The sequence below is a fragment of the Patella vulgata genome, chromosome 8 (genome assembly GCF_932274485.2).
Source record: "Patella vulgata chromosome 8, xgPatVulg1.2, whole genome shotgun sequence".
NCBI lineage: Eukaryota > Metazoa > Mollusca > Gastropoda > Patellidae > Patella > Patella vulgata.
The window spans coordinates 36,089,923-36,113,404 of record NC_065886.2 but is presented as its reverse complement, the minus strand read 5'-3'; the positions used below and the strand labels follow the sequence as shown (position 1 = coordinate 36,113,404).

Genomic DNA, 23,482 nt, shown 5'->3' with positions numbered 1-23,482 from the left:
AAGAAAACTTTTATTTATTAAAAAGAACTTTTATTTATTAAAAAGAACTTTTATTTACTTAAAAGAACTTTTATTTATTTAAAAGAACTTTTACTTACTTAAAAGATAACCTTTATTAATAAAAGAGAATTTTTATTAATTAAAAAGAGAACTTTTATAAATTATCAAGATAACCTTTATAAATTATCAGGGTAACTTTTATTTATTAAAAAGATAACTTTTATTAAAAAAGATAACTTTTATTAAAAAAGATAACCTTTGTTTATTAAAAAGATAACCTTTTTTTATTAAAAAGATAACCTTTTTTTTATTAAAAAGATAACCTTTTTTTTTATTAAAAAGAGTCCTTTTTTTTAAAAAAAAAAAAGATAAAGTTTTTTATCAAAAGGATAACCTTTATTTTATTAAAAAGTGAACTATTTTATTAAAGTTGCTAAGTCTCTAAGTCAGTATCATCCAGAGTCGTCGACATTGAAAACACGAATTAGTTGTCAAATGAAATCAACATTGATGTTGTGATATTACCGGGAGAATACGGGCTTCTGATATCCAATATTTAAGATAAAATAAACATTTTACCATTGATACACGAATCGTGTACCATAATGCATTTCAGTGCCATTTGTAACCAGTGACTCGAAGAACGAGGGTACAAATTCCTCAAGTCATGTCAAAAGGTGACGCTATATATTCTTATCTGGAGAGCATGCTCAGTAAGTACTGTCGGTGTAACCTGGAATAACCAGACGCTAGAAATTGCCGAACATAACTGATTTGAAATTAAGAGTAAAAACGGAAACGATTGAATGTAAACCAGTTTATATTCATTGATATTACAATAATATTATATGCGTTGCCTGCCATTTGTGTCAATTTCTAGGTCCCAAATATTGGCGATTTAGCCCCTTTAATAGAGAACATTTATTTATTAAAAAGAGAACTTTTATTTGTTAGAAAGACAACTTTTATTTATTAAAAAGAGAACTTGTATTTATTAAAAAGAGAACTTTTTTTTATCAAAGGAGAACTTTTTATTGTTAAAAGAGAACTTTTATTTATTAAGAATAATTTTACTTGCGATGCGATGGGGGGGGGGGATTTTGGCTGATCAGGGTTGTTTACCCTACTTGTCAATGGGTCGATATTCAATACAAACAAAACACTATTCAGTGAGCTGATTTTCATGTGTCAACATACAAACGAGGTAACATAATGGAGAACTAAGGACTTACAAATGCTGAAAGATGATGAAATAGCTTCCATAGTTTAAAGTCTAAGAGGGCCATTTGAAAGATTGTGATTCCAGATTACATGCAAGCTGCATTGTTGTGAAATTTCGATCTCTAAAGGAACACTTATCCCCAAATAGTTCAATCCTGTTCAGCATTTACAGATAGGGTGAATTAGAATTTTGTCAACACTCGGCACCCTCGGATGAATTTATAAACTGGATATGGTACTAAATATTAACTAATCAAGTTGGTACGCTTTACGGTGGATTATATCGAGAACATATAGATATTGATGTAAAAGTGTAAATGACGACTTTAAAGAGTATAGCTTTGAAGATTTTCAAAAGTTGGTAAAAATTATTTTGATTTACCTCTGTATTGGCAATGTACAAGTTGCACTAGAGGCAGAATTTCAGGCTGATCATCGCTAATCGATAATTTATTGTAGCAAAGGTGGTTTTCAAGGAGTTTCCGAAGGCACATGAAAAATGCTTTGATGGGTTAGATCTTTGATATTGTCAATTATAGTAAAACACAACTTTGAAAATTTTAATCCGTCTGTAAATTGTGTTGATTTTGTTCTGAAGCAATTCACAAATAAAAACAAAAATACATACTTACCTCTGCAGGAAACGATTTTCCATTAATTCTGTGTTCGGATCCTATTTGATCTTTATTAGCGAAATGAAACTTGATTTCTTCTAGACGATATGTATAAGATAAAGGTCCTAGTGATATATTTAAATGGTTATAACCAGTAGACTGAATCTCTATAGATATATCTCTACCTGTATTAATTAACACACCTTTCACCTGGAAACATTAAATATATACAGTATTAAAACACCTTTCACCTGAAAACATTATATATACAATATCCACACACCTTTAACCAAAACGCATTACATATAAATACAGTATTATAACAATTTTAACCTGTAAACATTAAATGAATACAATATTAACACACCTTTCACCGTAAAAGCAATACAAAAACTCAATATTAAAACACCTATCACTACCAAAATACAAATTAACACACTTTTTACTTGCAAATACAATATTAACGTACCTTGCGCCTGAAAACATTACATTTATACAGTAATAACACACTTTCATTTGAATATAATTATATACTTGTATTAACAAGACTTCCACCTGCAAACTAACATACATACAATATTAACACACATTTCAGTTGAAATGATTACATATATCACATTGCTAAAATACAGTATCACCACACCTTTTATCTGACACATTACATACACACAGTATTACACATTTTCACCTGAAACATTAAATATACAATATTAACACATTTTTCACCCCAAAACATAACTAAAATACAGTATTACCACACCTTTCGCCTGGCGCTTTACATAAATACAGTATTACCAAACCTTTCGTCTAACGCATTACAAAAATAGATTATTAACACACCTTTCACCTAAAAATATTACAAATATACAATATTAACACACATTTCACCCCAAAACAATACTAAAATACAGCATTACCACACCTTTCGCCTGACGCATTACATAAATACAGCATTACCACACTTTTCGCGTGACGCATTACATAAATCGAGTATTAACAAACCTTTCACCTAAAAACATTACATATATACAATATTAACACACCATTCACCTAAAAGCATTACATACAGCATTAACAAACTTGGAGTTTCTACTCGTCTAACGCCGGTTTTACAGAACAAAATGTTTACTTAAAGCCTAAAGTAGGCACGGGTGGTCGTGGTAGGGTAGTAGGATGTTGTTATAGCGTTTGAAACCCCCCTAAAACATCGGGTTCTTCAAATAAGATGGCTTTTGACTACATTGGTTAAGCATTCATTTGGCGATTTGTTCTAATAACCACCGTGGTCCTTGAAAATCTTGAGTTGACTACGCATAAGATGGAATTTGTTGTGAAAATACTGATGCCCTTGGGCGCTCATATAGTCAACCGAGTTTATAGTGACCCTAGGTCATAGACGAATGCAGATTAATTGAAATCGATTTCATAAATGGATAATATATTATATTTGTCTGCATATAATAGATAAACATTAGTGTCTAATAATTCTACACAGATTTTACTTAGACAGACATCAGCAATGGATATTCAAATTATCAAAGATTAAATGGGAAATTTATAAACAGTTAGAGATCTGATCTGTTGTAATTAATACCCCCTTCGGCTAATCGGTATCCCTGCTCCAACCTAAATAATAGCCAAATGATTTTCTCCCAATAATTTTTCAAATATTTCAAATGACGAAATTTACAGTCTGGAATTTCAACAGGGATTATCCTTTTGTCCAAATGAACAAATCCACCATGTTTGAAAATAAAATACCACAGAGCAGTTCATTCTATATCTCGTACACAAATTTCAAAAATCAAAACGTGAATTTGAAATTCGAAAAAAAATCGAATAGTTATAGACTGTAAAGTGATTACAAGAATGATGGACGGATGCTGAACTGATACACATGAGTGTATACCTTATACCAGAAAGGCATACAACTTTTGGAAAAGCACATGGCATTATTGTGTGGAATACATTTATTGTTTACGAAGGAAATGTGACAGTTAAAAAAAAAACAGTATTTAAAGGGACAATCCCGATTTGAAAAGCGCCTCAAAAATAAAATTCTGAGTACTTATGAAATTTACGTACCAAAATATGGAGGAATGGTGTATTTACCCTGTCTCAAAAATTTCAGCTCAAAATATTCAGTCGTTTGGACGTGAATGTCAAAACTGCTTACCCGGACACGTAACCCTTTTAAGATTTCGGGTGACCTGATAATCGATTCCTGTTCATTTAGAAGTCTATACAGTGAATGGCCCATGTGCTGTACTTGATAACGAAAGGTAAATTTCACCTACACATTATTTTTATAAACTAAAAGTCTAGTTTTATCCAGACACTGCATAATACAGCTTTGGACACCGGTCTCCATTTCCAGATAAAGACTGACGGGTTTAAGTTGTTTGAAAATGTATCACATATGTTGAGTTTGTTGCTGGACCCTAAGGTAGATGATTTAAAGGGATTTTAACACAAAATTAAGCAGTTTTATTCTCCAAAATATTATCGGGATTGGCCCTTTAAATCTACATAACAGTCCAATGTGTATTACCAGTGCAATCACTAAATATCTTCCTGAACAATTTTGCATCGTACAGTTTACGTCAGCTCACCGAATGATCAGTTTATTTATAAGAGTATGTTTGCTACTTACATCACGCTAGGTTCCCACTATCACGATTCCTGCTACGATCGAAATCGTGGTTTTAATCGTGGAGTATTCGTAGTGATCCTATGAGGTCTCATTATCATATATTGAGATCAGTCGCACGACAGTGGGAACCTAGCATTAGTAAAGTTTACATTATATCAGTAAAGTTTACATAGCATCAGTGAAGTTTACATTACATCAGTGAAGTTTACATTACATCAGTAAAGTTTACATTACATCAGTAAAGTTTACATTACATCATCGGGGCTTTATAAGAGTTTATTGCTACTTACATCAGTAAAGTTTACATTGCATCAATAAAGTTTACATTGCTTCAGTAAAGTTTACATTATATTAGTAAAGTTTACATTATATGTGTACATTACATCAGTAAAATATACATTACATCAGTAAAGTTTACATTACATCAGTAAAGTTTACATTATATCAGTCAAGTTTACATTACATCAGTCAAGTTTACATTACATCAGTCAAGTTTATTTTATACCAGAGGGTTTTTTATAAGAGTTTGTTTGTTACTTACATCAGTAAAGTTTATCTGGAGATGCTTTAAATTGGGATCGTACAATAATCTCGACGGTTCGATATTTATAGGAGATTGCTGTCGACCTTTTTTACACATCACATAATCTGTATTAACCACACCCCAATACTGAGGCCCTGAAAACAATAAAAAAGATTAGTTATAATAGCTAAAATCAATAAACAAGATAAGTTATAATTTCTGAAAACAATAATAAAAAATAGTTAGGCATGGTTCCCACTGTCTTTACGATAGGATTGACCCTATTGAGTCCAAGATCTGCTACGTGCAGATACGTTGGTATACTTTTGGTTACGGTCAACACGATTGCTACGACTGACATCAATATATGATAAGACCCGATAGGATCACCACGATCACTCCACGATTAAATCACGATTTCAATCGTAGCACGAATCGTGATAGAGGGAACCTTGCATTAGAATTTCTGAAAATCTCATTTTGCATAGGAACTAGGGGGTTGCGAGGATGGGAATAAGAATTTAACAGAAGATAAACTGGGTTCCCCATTTATCTGAAAAAAAATCCCGATTGATGACACAAGTACGAGCATGACGTCATCGCAGCCACCTTGCAATTGTGACGTCATATCAACATTCGATGCGCAAATTTACGAAAGAACAAGCATGACAGGTTATTTGTCCAGTGTACTAAGATGGAAGACATTTCGAGACTAACATATGTTTCAATTTCATTTCAATAATCTGGTTGCGCGTAGTAGTCTTTAGCAGTGGGAGGAAACCGGAGGACCCGGAGAAAACCTACGAGGTTGGACAGGCAACCCACTCCTTGTCACGTACAAGCGGAGAATCGAAACCACGCCACTGTAATCAATGGCAGATCTTATGGTTTCACACGCACGCGATAAACCACTAAACTCTTGTGTTTAATTAAATGTGTTCAATTATTAAATGTTGTTTAAGGAGTATTTATACAGTCGGTTTCTGGTTCAAAAAGGTAATGAGATTATCAATATTTGTTGTATATAGGGTAACGTGTATTTAATTACCTGATATGCCTTCATAATTCCACCATATATCCCACACTGATTTAGAATAACATATTCCTGAAATATACACAATAAAATAAAATCTTACTTAACAACCAGCAGTGTCCTTTGTCTTCAAATTGATAAGCTATAGTATATTGTTTTCAAACCAAAAACAAGGAAACGTGATACATTTGTAAAGCTGAACTTGGCATTAGTATAAGTAACACGAAATTTAGTAGCAGTACCAGTACCATGGAACTTCACATACGTATCAGTAGCATGGACCTTAGCAAAGGCATAAGTATTAGAGAACTTAGTATCAGTAATATAAAAGTTCATCCCGATTTTCCGGCGTGGTTCCCCCTTCTCAGTGATGCAGGACGGAGGGCCTGACAAGGACAGCTGTCTAGTCATTCGGATGAGACGAAAAACCGAGGTCCCGTGTACACATTGGCGTGCACGTAAAAGATCCCTTGGCAGTTGGAATTCGATATAAGAGTAGGCCGTAGTGCCGCTGTCCGGGCAAAATTTCCCTCATAGCACACTGTATGGCGTATGCCCGTCTTCATTAGCCCAGTTCGGAGCAAAACAGTAGGACGTTAAACCCCATTTCATTTCATTTCATTTAGTAATATAAAACTTAGCATGCGTATTAGTAGCACACAATTTAGCACCAGTATCAGTAACATGGAACGTGGCATCGGTATCAAGAATATGGAACTTCACGCCAGTATCAGTAGCATACAACTTAGCATCAGTATCAGCAACAGCCACATGGAATTTAGCATTATTATCACTATCAGAAGGATGGAACTTAGCATCAGTATCGGCAACAGCCACATGGAATTTAGCATCAGTATCACTATCAGTAGGATGGAACTTATAGCATCAGTATCAGTATACCGTAATTTAGGATCAGTAATATAAGGCTTAGCATACGTATCATGCAGTAACATCAAACATAGCACCAGTATAAGTAACAAGAAATTTAGCACCAGTATCATTAACACGAAATTAGTAAAACGGAACTTAGCATTAGTGTCAGTAATATTGAATTTAGCACCAGTATTATTAACACGAAATCACTAGCATGGAAATTAGCATCAGTATCAATATCATGAAATTTAGCATCGGTATCAATAACGCGGAATTTGGCATCGGTACGAATAATATGGACCTTAACATCGCAGTTTGGCACCAGTATCTATTGATAAACTTTGGAAATCAACAGTTGGTAGAGAGAGAGAGAGAGAGAGAGAGAGAGAGAGAGAGAGAGAGAGAGAGAAATGGGGTTTAACGTCCACTCGACACAAACTAGGTCATTTCGGGACTAACATATGGTTTAATTTTATTTCAATAATTCGCTTGCGCGTAGGGGTCTTTAGTAGTGGGAGAGAGAGAGAGAGAGAGAGAGAGAGAGAGAGAGGGCGAGAGAGATGGGGTTTAACGTCCACTCGACACAAACTAGGTCATTTCGGGACTAACATATGGTTTATTTTTATTTCAATAATTCGCTTGCGCGTAGGGGTCTTTAGTAGTGGGAGGAAACCGGAGGACCTGGAGAAAACCCACGAGGCTGGACATGCGACCCTACTCCTTGTCACGTACAATAGTTGATAGAAAAATCATATCATTTTCAATACGATATAATAAATATGGGTTATGTGATTGAAGGACGCGCATACCAACGCACAGATATAGGTAATATAGGTTTCCGTATAAAAACATTTCCTTTTTATTTCATTGATTTCTATTTAAGTGAGGTTGCGTCTTAGATTTTTATTCTCTTTCCATCATTAACGATTATCGCCCTTTGAAGGTAAATTCGTTCTTTTGATCTTTATCTCGTGAACTCTAATAAAACAGGCTGTATAATTGGTCTTCCTCATTCAAATTGATTTATGTAATTGTGGGTATTACGTCACTAAAGATACTAATCCATATCACGCTGTTCATTTTAAATGTTTCCACTTTTATCAAAGGTTTTAGAATTAATAAAAAAACTATTTCTGAAGTTTGTTATTGCAATATTTTACATGGTTTGTTATTAATAGCCAGTCGAACAGTTGGTGCAATTTTTTTATAGTGCAGATCACGGTAAATATGTTTGAGTTATATATTCTGAATCAAATCAAATTTGTGCGACCCAGTCTGCTTTCACCGCTAATTATGTGCGTGCGGTTTGTTTATTTACATTTCCTGACAATTCCTCACTTAACATCAATTACTAAATATACAATCTGATTAAAATATAGATCTATATTTCGTTTCGTTTTTTACACTTTCGATATATAAGAACTACAATATATAAGAACTGGCAGGTTATGTAGTGGTAGGTTGCGTCAGGGGTCATATGAGCGGCTTTTAACCCTATGACTTAAGACATTTGATCAATCAACGTTATCAACGTTGATGTTCCTGGTGGGATACCCACAGTTTCATGCACCGCATGCCAAGAACTCGTCGTAACCGACCGTTTCATTGGCTAATCCCCTCACATCAACCAGAAAGGGAGTTATATAACAACTCGTCCAGATCCTAGTGTAGTAGAGAAAAGTAAAACGAAATTTAGAACTATAAAAACGAAACGAAATCGAATCTGAGTTTTAATCAAATTGCTAAATATATGAGGTTAAATATGTTGTGACGCCATTAATTCCAGAAAATTGCAATGTTATACATATATTATTATTACAGAAGATCTACACGTATATTTTATAGGGATACATAAACTCAAAATGAATTCGAAAGGGCAATGACTTTAACAAGTGACAATTTATGACATTAAATAATACTAAGTCAACATTACTCTGAATTAATATTTTAGTACCGGTGTGTATAGAATGTGGTCAAAAAATATAACAGATGCTCAACTAATATCGGTGTATATTATTTAATAATCACGATCTACCTTAGTGGAATAACATGATCATCATCTTATTACTAAAACAATGACTTACACCTGTCTGTGGAAGACATTTTAATTAGTATAGGATATTTGTGCATAAAGAGTTGTATTAGAATTACCGAAATTTCGGAACATAAAAACAAATTATATACAAAACAATATGTGTTGTTTAATGGTTGAGTGCGAGACATTAAGTAATATATTGATATAGTACGCGTGCGATAGCACGAGGCCAATATCTATTATAGATATTACGCAATGTCTTGCACGAGACCATTAAACAACTTAAAATACAGACGCTATCCAGCATGTGTACTTCAATGAAGTACGTCACGCGGGTCCAATATTGCAACTAGTATAAATAATGTACGCTTGGCACATTGCCCGTTCCATTATTTGAAATAATGGTACGCCAACATCAAAGGGCGACGTCACATCTGTATTTTAAGTATATATATACACCCGACTAGTGTTTCATCTACAGTGCCTAGAAATAAAAGTAGACTGCAGCGTCGCCGTTCGGGAAAAAAAGCCGTTTGCCCACCTTTATTAGCCCGAATGGAGCAGAAAAGTAAGAATTAAAACTATTCCGTTTTGTGTAATAATCAAGATGACCTAGGTATGCTGTTTAAAAGTTAAGCCCCAATTCCTTTTTATCGGGGTTATTTCATAATTTATAGTGTTAAAATCTGTATGAATTAAGATATAGTTTTACTGTAAATGAATAGTTTATTGACTATTATTAAGGATAATTAAACGGTAATTCTGTAAGCGTGTTCTATTTATAACTATCATTACGGTGTAGCATAACCTTAAATGGAGCTAATTATTTGTTTGACTGACATAGTGTGTTTCTCTCTTAACACGTGGTCGTCTACTAAACCAAATCATTGTCTTTGTTAACTAGTCTTCGTCACGCTACCTACATTACAATGTGTAATAGCTTGTAACGTTGTTTCGAATAATGAAACATTTGAGGATTTCACAGGTTTTAGGTTTCCAAATAAAATAGAAACTAGATTTTGTATCGTTTTCTGTTTCACAGGTTTCAGCTTTACAAATAATATGGAAGCCGATTATGTACCACAAATAACATGGAAACCGATTATGTACCTCACACGGAAACAGATTATGTACCACAAATAATATGGAAACAGATTATGTACCACGAACAATCTGGAAACAGATTATGTACCACAAACAATCTGGAAACAGATTGTTTACCACAAATAATATGGAAACAGATTATGTACCGTTTTCAGTTTAAAATATTGAACTGTTAAGAAAACGCGCAAATTGTTTATTGCTTTACGTTACTCGGATGAGGAATGTGTCCTCAGCTAGGTTTTATTTGATAAATCTGGACCCTTCTCTACGCAGACACTATCTGCTGCTGCTGGGTTTGATAAGTTTGGTGACTTCTCGCTCCACAATGTCAGTTTAATCAGGTTGTTTACTAGGGTAGACTAGAACCAAAAGTCGTTCCTTTATTGTGTATTCTATTATAGGACAGACTTAACCGGAAGTCGTAAGTGTCTTTTTTTTAATTGAATGTATTTAGCAGATGAGAGTATAGATATATACTAGGATACCATACCAACCTGATTATTAATTATTTTTTAACATTTTTATACTAATAGTAAGTGCCGGGGGACTGCACCACACACAATTTGCATAAAACAAATACATGGACAAGACATCATACTCAGAAACCACAAATAAACAAACAATTTAAAAAAAAGTGAATGATAAAATGAATATGTTTTCTTTGAATGACAAATCAAAGTCCCGAAATGACCTAGTTTGTGTCGAGTGGACGTTACCCCCCCCCCCCCTCTCTCTCTCTCTCTCTCTCTCGCAAAACCATAAGAATTATATGTTTAAAATGAAGGTATATACTAGAATACCATACTAACTTTATTAATAAATATTTTTATAGATAAATATTTTTTATATTTGAATGTCGATAACAATAAAGACAAGAATCTTTTGTATGTTTAGAATAGAAAAAAACCTTCTAATATGTGAAGGGAAAGAGTAATGTGTCTCATCCGTTCTTCAACCAATGTAAAACATGTCGTCCCCTCTAAACGTTGGGTAAATATTTATGGTATGATAAAACACATTGAACAGAAACAAAAACTCTTGCAAGGATTGCAAAGAGTATAAAGTCATTAGTTAAATGCGCACAGAAGAATTGAGAAGAGTGAAATATTAGCTTTGTGTATTGATTAGATACTGTACATTCAAATGTTTAGAAAAAGAAAAGTTGACCGAGAAAATCAGTTCGTCTCTCTATAAATAGTGGTAAATATTTTATCTATATTTTAGATTTGTATACATGGTTTGGTTAGGCTGGTTAACGCGGTCTTCTCCCTCGACTGACTGTTGAGTTATCGACATAATAAACTGAGTTATCCCGCTAATTAAATAAACTTACTACAGGACAATATCAATATGATTTGTATTGATTTTTAAGCTCTAGCAATCTGTGGATGAACAAACAGTAAAAAGCATGCACATTATGTTCGCTAAACACGAGTCTTGGATACGAAACTAAAAATGTCAACACTTTTTTCCCCGTCATTTATCACACTTGTCGTAAATAGATTATAGCCACGAGGGAACGCGGGGTTGGGCCGATATTAGTGCTGTGATTATAGCCATGAGGGTTCGTGGGGTTGGACCGAGAATGAGACCATGATTGTAGCCACGAGGGACCATGGGGAGGACCGAAAATACCGCCATGATTATAGCCACAAGGGATCACAGAGAAGGACTGAGAATACCACCATGACGTTCTTAATATTAACATCGCCTAAACATAATATCTAAACATCTCCGGGTTGTGTTAGTGTCAGTTAACGACAATTCAAACGGACCTTTTCCCTTGCTAGAGAATGGGCCGATCATTGCCGAATGTTTATATCGACCCTCGCAGTCGATACTCTACCTTCTAGGTTTAAAATAGATTAAAAATATTTATTCACTTTGTGCTCCCGCTGGTTGTTTTTTATAATTATTATTTTGTGTTTAGCTAACATAATGTTTAGTGGGCGTTAAACGCGTTATTATCTGCTTTTGGTTTGTCTCGTGTGTTGGGAGATAGATTAACTCTCACTGTCGGAAATGAAATGAAATGAAATGGGGTTTAACGCCCTAATGTTGTGCTCCCACTCGGTCTCACTGTCGGAAATGGTTATTTATATCAATGTAGTAATGTGCGACCCCTGGTGTCTCTGGCAGTTTTAAATCAGTTACTTGAATTACCTAATGATTTGAAAAAGAAATATTATTTCACTAAAGTCATTTGAGGCCAATAGCCTGAGTGGGTTGTTCTTCTTAGATTTTAACGTCCGCTTCCACCGAGGGTGATATCGCAGACAAGTTGTCTTATTTTCATTTTTATTATCTTTACGCACGAGCAGGAGTCTTTCCTGTAGGAGGAAAACGGAATACCCGGAGTAATCCCACGAGGTTGAGAAAGCGCCCCTATCTCCAAGCCACATACACTCACACCAGGGATCGAAACCACGACCGGAAGCCAGAGGTGACAGGCCAGCTAGAGCTCAAAGCGCGATATTCTAGACCACTGGGTAAGAATTCACAGGTTTTCTTCAAATCAGGGGAAAGTACTTAATTGTTCCACTTAACCAAGTGTTTGACCTTAAATATGTATTTAAAAGCTGTATTTTACACCTCACTTAAATTATGGAATGCCATCAAACGCCAAAAAGCACGAATTTCTAACTTGTGGAATACCCTCACCTGCCAAAAATCACGAAATTCTAACTTTGAAGGCAAATTATGTCCCCTACCACAACCCTATTAAAATCTTAGTTGTCACTGCTACGAAATGTTTTTCGAATTATTATATTGTAAAACATGAAAATATTATGACTATAAATGATAGTACGTATCCTTTGCAGGAACTGCTGTTTTGGTAGGGTATTTTAATTTCAACATTAATAGATTTCAATTGTAGTTATCGAATAGTGGTAGTATGATGTCCGATATTGTAAACTTTAGTATTTTAACAATGTGTAACAAATAGAAAACAACACCTTCTTACCAATACGCAAGGCCTTTCTTTTTTTTTTATTAGACTGAACATATCATTCAGCGTTGTTTATCAATCTATTATTTGTGAAATTCATAGAAATACTAAATAAGGACGAAAGACGCAAGAGAGTTATTTTCAATCTGGATAAATCGATAGTCATAATTTTACCTAATGCCGCTTTTAAGATCCCTTGACAGTATCAATACGCTGAAAAGTAATGATCTGCCGTTGTCCGGACACATGTGCCATCATAGGGCACAACATGCCATATGATCGTCTTAATTATTCCAGTCAGTGGCAAAGTACGCCCTTGAAAATATTTCATATACTAATGATATTATTTTCAATGAATGACAATATGAACCAGGCTTCAAGAAGCTTAACCCCTAACTCATTATTATCCATGAATGAAATTAGAATTAAATATTGGTCTATTTCAAGCTATATTGATGTTGTTACCGTACTGTGAAAATGTGGGTTGGACTATGCAGGCGCAAACGACTTCGTTTCATTTTGGACTATTTGCGTTTTTCACCGGATATAATTTGGACGGTTCACGTATTTCACCGAACATATTAGAAATTATGATAAATATTTAAAATATTGAATGTAAATCAGGCCATCTCATATTACGTTAATATGCGCTTTTAACCCCTTTTTTCTTCTATTTTAAAGTTCCAAAGAATAAAGCGAACCATGTATCAGGTTTATGCAAGAAATGTCATTTTTTTTAACATATTTCCATACTGATGTACAAATAAAGAAATCAAACTACATTCCTAGAATTACAGATTAGCAATAAAGAGTTATATTAGCTTCCTTCATATAAAACTTTAATAAAAAAACAATGAGATGAGATGAGATCTTTCTGATTGTAGATATCCCTCTAATTTGATATTCTTAAAAAAAACCAAACAAATCACTGTTTTTTATGAATGTCGGCGCAGGTGTTATCGAATAAAATATACATTACCGTTATTCCGAGGAATAAAATTGACTTTTATTCTCTGATTTTAGAATCTACTTTTATTCTTTGATTTTTGAATCTGGATTTTTTTTTTGAAACTTTAATACATTTGCAAAAGGACAATGTTTATTATGCTACAGATGTCATGTCATATATTTAGTTATCTAACGATACCGATAGGATACACGACTCTTTTATTTCGTTATTCTCAAACTGAATAGAATTAGCGCCCAAAGAGAAACATTCTTTATATAAAGAGATATCTTAAACTGTGTTTCGACATTTTAGGAAAGGATTAACGAAATGGAATGTGGTTTACTTTTCTTCACCAACCTATGTGTCATGGCTGACATTTTGCAACTGATAGACATTTTGAAAGTGTTAAAAGTTCTTTTGCTTCCACACTAAAGTGCACATGTGACCTCGGTTTTTCGTCCCACCTAAAAGACTAGACGTTGTTCCTTACCCGACCGTGAGTCCTGCCTGCACCATTGATACATGGAATATACATGTATGTTTACAAGTTTAGAAATGTGGAAATATTGATAATGAATGTAGCTTTGCACACGTAAACAAAAGAAAGTATATAAAAAAAACAAAAAAATCAAAACAAAACAATACTAAACGAAACGAAACAGATATAGTGAAATAGATCTATATGTAGGGAAGGTTGGGGAGAAGGGGGGTGGGGGCATACACATCCTCTAACGTTATGTCCTAATAACTACTGGTTTTGATTTTTGCATTTTATAAACCTGGCACTTTTATACTACTTTGTCCCTTTGTAATCATGGGGATCCGCGGTGGCTCGGCGAGTAAGACGTTGGCTCGCTAACCCGTTGGCGTGGTTTCCCCTTGTCAGTGGTGCAGAACGGAGTGCCTGACAAACCGATGTCCCGTTACACATTGGCGTGCACGTAATAGAATCCTTAACAGTTGTAAAATATCCTCAATATCACATATCATGGTCTTGAATTGATAATCCCTTAGGATTGATTGTACCGGATCTACTGTCGTTTTCTCTTCAAAGAGAATTTGTCTTTAGTAATACAACATCCCTTTATAAAACATGCATGCGATCAAATCTATACCATTTCTAGACGAGATTGTTTTTTTCTTCTGGTATTTTGTTTATTATTGAATTAACAACTTCTGAATGTCCCCATTGACTATTTAAACCTGTGCTTTTCATTACATTCTGTTTCTATTATAAACAATTATAAAGGAACTACTCGCTAGCTTCATGTTCTATTACATGCAATCTTAAAGAAATTCCTCGTTAGCTTCATATTATAATCTTAAATCAACTCAGATTGTTATAGTCAATACATTCCCCTTCTATAACATGTAATCGTAAAGCAACTCATAGTGTTATTGTCAATACATTCCTCTTCTATTACATGTAATCGTAAAGCAACTCAGAGTGGTATAGTCAATACATTCCTCTTCTATTATATGTAACCGTAAAGCAACTCAGAGTTTTATAGTCAATACATTCGTCTTTTATTACATGTAACTCAGAGTGTTAGTCATTATATTCCTCTTCTATTACATGTAATCGTAAAGTAACTCAGAGTGTTATAGTCAATACATTCCTCTTCTATTACATGTAATCGTAAAGTAACTCAGTGTGTTATAGTCAATACATTCTTCTTCTATTACATGTAATCGTAAAGTAACTCAGTTTGTGTGTGTGTGCGTGTGCGTGTGTGTGTGTAGAAGAGAGTGGGGGTTGATGTGATTAACCAAACAATTATACCCGTATGATGAAATATAACTAAAAATTTGAGATTAAAACGTTTCTTTTTTTAATATTTTTTTCGGTCGTACAGACTCCTTGTTATGTTTCAAGATAGAACTAAATACAGAGCTTGACTTTTGTTCATTCAGATTTACTTCAAATATGAAATTATTCAAATATATTTTCTTGGCGATAGTGATAAAGTTTATTTATGCAAAAATAATTTGTTTTATGGAAATACAGAGGACACAGTTCCAGTGAATATAAAAATGTCGCTAATTTAGAATAGTCTTCATTGTCCCATTTTATAACAGTGATTGTATTCAACAGAAGTGTGCCCTGGGTGTTAAGAGAACGCAGTTATGTTTATACATGTACCACGTATTGCGTATTTTTACAGTATTGCGCTTAAAGTTACAATTTCATATTTTCTAAGAAAATCAAAACATAATTATTTCTATGTCTTTTGCTCAATAGGTTGTCAACTCACTATTATACGATCATAGGTTATCTTTCTCACACTTAAAAATCTTCACACCGGAAATAATAACACAATTACCTCCCAATTACCTCCCCTGTTTTCCTATTCCCCACCATGGAATAGCTATCTTCAAACGTTTGAATTTGAAGTTGAAAATGATATATTTGCCAATTTCTCAACTGGCAATAGGGAATTATTGGATTAATAGGATTATTCTTTTAACAAGGTAGGACTGTTAATAGATACCATCTATTTTAGGGCTTTATTTTAATACATTTTAAAAATATAATTTAAAAATGTGAAATTGTAACTTTATAAAGAAAGCATTCCCATAATATTACGAATACATGAAACCAAACTATTATGTTTTTCTTCCTTCTGTAGCATGTCTCTATAGAATTTGATGTCACGGTTGACGGATAAAATATAATAAACATTTTTTATATTTAAATATCAAGAGATTTAATCTGTTAGTAAGTTAGACAAGTGATGACAGTTATCAATCTAAAAACTTCTCTCCGATGATCCATTTGTATTAATGAGTCAAAATATTGAATATCGTAGACATTTTTCATCATATGATATATAAAAACATTCCTATACAATAATGTTAATGTTATATTGGCCCCTGGAAAGCCGTTGTCCTTTTAATACTTAGTTTAGGAAAAATAAATCAAAATTACCCTATTTGCCGGTTTAAGAGAGTATGCCATAATTTCGATTGGTTACGTGACGAACGATTTTTGGGTATATATTTCATATATTTCATATAAAAGGTAATGGGGTCGGTGGGGGGGGGGGGCTCAGTGACTAAGACGCTGGCTCGCAACCCAGGAAACCCTCGAGACTTATCGGCGTGGTACCCCCCTGTCGGTGGTGTAGGAAGGAGGACCTGGCAAAGAACAGTATCTAGTCGTTCGAATGAAACGAAAAACCGTGGTCCCGTGTATACGTTGACGTGCACGTAATTGAACCATTGACAGAATTCGAAATAAGAGTAGGTCACATACCGCCATCCGGTCACTATTTACCTAGTTAATACAACTATAACGTTAATGAAGCTTGGTTTGGACAAAGATAACATCTATTCATAAAAAAATATTGACGTTAAAGATCCCTAGACAGTTGAAAATCGAATTAAAATTCGCGCCATAGAGATATGACCTGACCCCTTACATCTCAAACAGCCTATAGAGATACAAATCACCCAGGATGAGAACTTATTGTGGGATGTGTGGTCCAGAAAGAACATTAGGATGTTACTTCCCAAACAATCACCCAGGTTAATAGTAAACTGATGATAATTTAACGTAGGGTGGGTGGTCCAGCTAGACCATTAGCATGCTAATATTAGTATTTTATGTATCCTAGAATGTGTTTACTATACACTACAGGGGCTCAAGTCAACGTTATTGATTTTGGTTAGGATATCCTCTAGATATAAACTACTAATATTTACAAATAGTCATGGAGCGTTAAAGATGAAATATTACAATTCGCGAAAATAAGTACGACGCAAGCTAAAGAAGTCTGCACTCAGAGAACTATCTACTGTGAGAATAGATCTCGGCCCCGAAATAGCCGCCATATTCATAAATTATTACTATATTTTGTAAAGCGATTCTAGTTCATTTTACATCTTTCAAAGACACAAATACTAAATAAACATTTTCAAGTATACTTACTAAAAACGTCGATTTCGGAATTAACATGTGCGTCAACCAGCTGTATGTCTCTTCGTAGGCCTATGCAGCTCTTGTACGACTCTAGCTAAAGTGTGAGCGATAAATGCATCGCCAACCAATTTCACGATAATTAGCGTATGAAATTAGTTCAAATTATCACAGTGTAAGATTTTCATTTTATAAAAACAGATTTTTGACATTTAAAGATATAATTAATTAACCTATTTTTAATTCCAAAGTAATGACAATGGGAAATAAAACAAAACACGTCTATGTGTGGTCAATTTTTTTTTCAATTTGACGTATTTTATCTTTTCAAATCAGACTTTAAAGGAGCTAAACCTCTAACTCAATATTTTCCATAATATTCGGAATTAAAAAGACAAATTATAATCCAATATTGGTCCATTTTAGTTAATATTGATGTTGTAAAAATATGGGATCCTAATATTAACTATTTAGGGCACGATACACATGTAATAATCTGTATACAACTCGTGAATTCTATGGTTCCGGGCGCCATTTGTAATGAACAACAAAAAAAACCCAAAAAAACAAAACACAAAAAACAAAACACCATATCCTACAAGACAATGCGGAAATACAAACGACAAGATAATAATAAAAAATAACGTGTAGAATGGACCGTTGTTCAATTTTACTGTTCCCGTACTTCACGGAATATAATTGATTAGATAACAATATATATACTCAGCCAAATTAAAAACTTGACACTCGGGATTTTTGGGACTAGATTTTTAATATTTGGTTTAAGGTAACTATTTTAGTGTTATGTTGTGCACAGACGACCTTGACATCAACAGAAAGCAAGAATACGTCTCGCCGAAAGTCCTTGACATTGATAACGTTCGTGATGTCACAGTACCCCCCAAAATGAAATTCACAGACTTGGAGAACAATCGGAATAAAGTGTTTAGTGACCTCCTCTAGCGTCTCGTACTGCCACACTGTCTTCTCATGGATCTCAGAACATTAGTAAACATTACCCGAGGAAGACGTCGCCACTGCTCAGCAAGAGCATGTTGAAGGTCCTGCAACGTCAGTGATGGATTCACTTGCTGACGAACACATCGACCGAGTTCGTCCCAGATGTGTTCAATAGGATTAAGGTCGGGGCTAAGCGACGGCCAATCCAGGACTTGGACACCGGCATTTCTTAAAAAATTCTGGGTAGCAATTGCTGTATGGGGTCGAGCATTGTCTTGTTGAAACGTTAGTCCAGGCCCATGTCTCTGCATAAACGGAAGAAGAACAGGTTGCAAAAGCTGATCCCTGTACTGGACAGCGTTTAAGTTTCCTTGGACAACAACAAGAGGAGAACGTCCATGTGCACAAAAAGAACCCCAAACCATGACGCTGCCGCCACCAAATCGGTCAACTTCTCTGACGCATACTTGAGCGTAACGTTCACCTCGTCTGCGGTACACTCGGACCCTGCCATCGGCAAATCTCAAAGTGAATCGAGATTCGTCACTAAAGACAACCGAATTCCACTATCTTTGAGTAAATCTTATGTGTCTTGTGGCCCACATAAGTCGGTTACGGCGATGAAGAGGTGTCAATATTGGTCCATTATAGGGCCTCCGAGCTCGAAGACCAGCAGCCTGCAAGCGATTTCGAACAGTTTGTGCAGTTACCCTTCCACCAAACATCTCTCTACTTGTGGAGGTTGCAGTGACAAATCTGTTTCTAAGATGACGTAATCGTATTGCTTGAACTTCCTGGAGTGACGTCACACGTGGCGCTCCCGCCCTTGGGCGGTCGGCAATAGTTCCAGTTTGAAGTACTCTCATTCTAAGATTAATTATTGTCTGGCGTGAACAATTAAAGGCTCTCGCAACAGTGACCACAGACTGACCAGCATAGAGCCTACCTATAGCACGTAGACGTTCTACATTTGAAAGGCGCGGCATTTTCTAACAAAGATGAAAATAACAATTTTAATTTGTTTTTCCAGTTCAAGTTACGTGTGCGTGTTCAGTTTAAGCAAACTTGCATCGATTGACCTTACGAGTTTGTGTTTGCACGTGTTTTTCAGGTTTTTCATCTTTATGTGCTAAAAAGTCACGTGATCCACGTGACTTTACAATTTTATGAAATTAAAGGCTTCTTACTACTTACTATCGTTAGAAACACTTTAAAATTTATTTAACTTACCAGAAAAATTTTTTTGTTGAAATTCATCAGTGTCAAGTTTTTAATTTGGCTGAGTATATTTGGTTTTAAAAATTGAATATAAATCGCTATATATCGTTCATATTATTACATTAATATGTGCTTTTAGACCCATTTTTGTCTATGTTAAGGTTCCAAAGAATAGGGCCACACACCCTTTAAATGCAAAAGTAAGCAACATTTTTTAGATTTGTAAATTTCTAAATAAATGAGAAGAGATGGCAGGTGTTCTACAACGTGTTCAGAACAATGTTATCTATTGTGACTATCTACGGCTATTTAAAGAAAATGCGATTTTATTCCCTTAAATTTGATTCTTAATATAGTGATACATAATTTGTCCTTTGTTCCAAAATTTCTAGCAAATAATATTTTATAAATCTTTTGACATTTGTTAACTACCTGTTCATAATAACAATAGAAAGAGTGATGACATGCCACCTGGTGTTCATGTTAATACATAGATTGTCGATTTCAAAGAAATTAGATGGGGTTTAACGCCCTACTGTTCTACTTGGGCTAGGCTAATGAAGACGGGTGTACGCCATACAGTGTGCAATAAAGGGAATTTTGCCCGGACAGCGGCGCTATGATCTACCCTTATTTCGAATTCCAACTGCCAAGGGATCTTAAAAAAAACTCTCCTCCAAAAACTACTATTTTTGATTCAGATAAAGTTACATTACGCAGAATGCACTTATATGATTTTATGAATAACTTATAAGGTCTTGGCAATATTCAGAATAAAAAGCAAAATGAAATGAAATGGAGTTTAGCGTCCCATTTTACTGGGCTAAAGAAGACCGGAAGTGTGCTAGGAGGGAAATGTTGGTCAAGACGGACTACGTTTATTTCGAATTCAAACTTTCAAGGATTCGTTTACGTGCACGCCAATGTGTACACAGGACCTCGGGTTTTCGTACCAGCCGAACGACTAGACAAGGCTCCTTGTCAGGCTCTCCGTTCAGAATAGAAACCGAATGATGAGATTATGTTAAATTGTCGTTACTTCTTTGCACGGATATTCTTTTACCCGTGTTTTCTTATTCCTGTTAAATTACAAGTGCAGCGAATCTGAATTACTCGATTCTGATTGGCCGAAAAGTGTGTCGAATGAAAATTCAGCCCATTCTTAATTGAAACCAGGACGTGTATATAATTATCTCCTAATTGTTCTGATTTTTCAAGAGTTTCAATGTGGATTTAACCCTAATCTACATATTATGACTGTTGGCCTTACTTCGTGGGGGAGATAGCCGAATGGTTAGCACGTTCGCGCTGTATTATAAGGTCTGTTATTGAGTCAACTAGTGTGGTTTCGATTCCCCGGTTGTACGTGATAAGGAATAGGGTCGCCCGTCCAACCTCGTGGGGTTTCTCCGGGTCCGCCGGTTTCCCCCTACTGCTAAAAAAATACCCCTACGCGCAAGCGAAGTATTGAAATAAAATTGAACCATATGTTAGTCCTGAAATGACCTAGTTTGTGTCGAGTGGACGTTAAACCCCATTTCTCTCTCTCCTTCATTTCGCGTGATATGCGTCTAGGTGGGTCTCTCTGGTCTTACTTCACGGAGTTGTACTTCCTACCAACAGCTACTTATAGTCAAGTCAACAATTGTTCGCCATATAAACCATTCCATAGTTAGTATTCTAACATGTTTCAACTCTTTACTCAGTGATGCATAGTTTTAGTCAAGTAGTAAAAATAAACGATATCACTACAGATGAAACAATAACATGGTTGAATTATTTATATATTTTAGATGACTTCAGTAAAAAGTAATGTTTTTATTATTGTGTAAAATCTTTATCAGGTTCAACCAATGAAATATTGACATACATTTGACTAGATCAGTTTCAAACTTTCATTTATTTTATGTAATATATGTTTTAATCGAGTAAATATGTATCGTAAGAGCTTACATGTCACAATCAAAATAAAATATCGTAAGGATCCATCGTAAAGAAATAAAAAATACATTATAGGTAAGGAATATCGTAAATCGTACGCAGAATATGGTAAGAATATGTATCGTAAGAGCGTATCACATGTCATCATCGTCATAAAATATCGTAAGGATCCATGGTAAAGAAATATAAAAATACATTATAGGTAAGAAATATTGTAAAAGGTAAGCGAATACGGTAAGAAGTATCGCAATACGGACAATATCGTAAGCTGTCCTCGTAAGAAAAATAAGAATGTATCACAAAACCGATACTATTGTAGGATTTAATGTAACAAAGCATCGTGAAAAAAACATGGTGAAAAATATCGTAAAATGGATATATTGTAACATGCCATCGTAATGAAATATCCTAAGGCGTAATTTGAAGAAAATCACATGTTCTTTTTACTAAAACTTGATGAAATGCGGAAATAACTTTAATGAAAATATTAAAAATGAAACATTGATATGAATTTACCAAGTGCGAGCAACCGTCCTCAATAGATTTTATTTGCGCATGTAACTAACTAGAAACTGTAAATACTACTAAATTTTAAGAAAATTTAAGATCGAAACAGAGCGTGTTTTGGCGGAATCGTCAGGGAATAAGTTGCTAATTAAAAAATGAGAAAAGGAATGGTATCATAAAACTGTGAATCAGACAAACTGTATCACAAACTTTATGTAAACCTCTCCCAACGTCTTACAATTTTCCAAAATCGTTCAAACGCAAAATAGTTTATCTCTTCTAAATCTATTTCAACTGGATGTACACGTTTGTCTAGAAACTGTTGATTCTGTATGTATACGAAAATTCCTATTTATGATTAAAAACATAAACTGATTATTACTTTAAGTTTCTGAGCAAAATAATACACAAAAATAACGTGTTGTAGTCTACGTGATGCAGACAATAATAATACAAAATAAACTAACGTTTTGTACTCGACGTGGCGCCGACAATAATACACAGAAGTTTAACGCTAAAACAAAAAAAGAAAGATTGACTAACCTGTTTGTAAAATGAGAATAAGACCAGTTAAAATATATACACCATAAGCAATAATATAATTCCTCATACTTTCCTCAAATTAGTCAAAGTCTGCCAAACAGACAAGTTAAGGATAACAATTTGTGTCAATACTAACGCATTTTAAACTCTGTGCCTGTAGGCAAACTCTTATTTGTTAATACCCCATCGACAAAATACGTCCTCGTATCATCGACCACTCAGCTGACTCCGGCTATCGATCCTATATCTCCAGTTTACAGAGAACTCTACGAAATTCGCCACTCTCAGTAACCTTTAGGCTTAAACAACAAATCTACCAAATTTGTATACAGGATGGTTTTCAATATTCGTTAATCCGCCAGGCATCAATAGCACCGACTTGAGTCCTAGTCAATAACCTATAGTTTTCTTGTCAATATATTTCAATAGGAGACTCAAT

At 34.5% G+C, this 23,482-nt stretch overlaps 1 protein-coding gene across 1 annotated transcript in view; it reads right to left on the bottom strand.

The window, feature by feature from the left end:
• LOC126829650 (carbonic anhydrase-related protein 10) overlaps positions 1 to 23,250 on the bottom strand; it is a 54,425-nt gene extending 31,175 nt beyond the window's left edge. Inside the window, exons 1-4 of the mRNA XM_050559658.2 lie at positions 23,044 to 23,250; positions 6,060 to 6,116; positions 5,030 to 5,166; positions 1,854 to 2,045 (exon numbers count right to left, since the gene is read on the bottom strand). Coding sequence (XP_050415615.1) covers positions 1,854 to 2,045; positions 5,030 to 5,166; positions 6,060 to 6,116; positions 23,044 to 23,110 — 453 coding nt within the window. The 5' untranslated portion in view covers positions 23,111 to 23,250. The remainder of the gene's footprint in view (positions 1 to 1,853; positions 2,046 to 5,029; positions 5,167 to 6,059; positions 6,117 to 23,043) is intronic.
• Between the last annotated feature and the right edge of the window lie 232 nt (positions 23,251 to 23,482).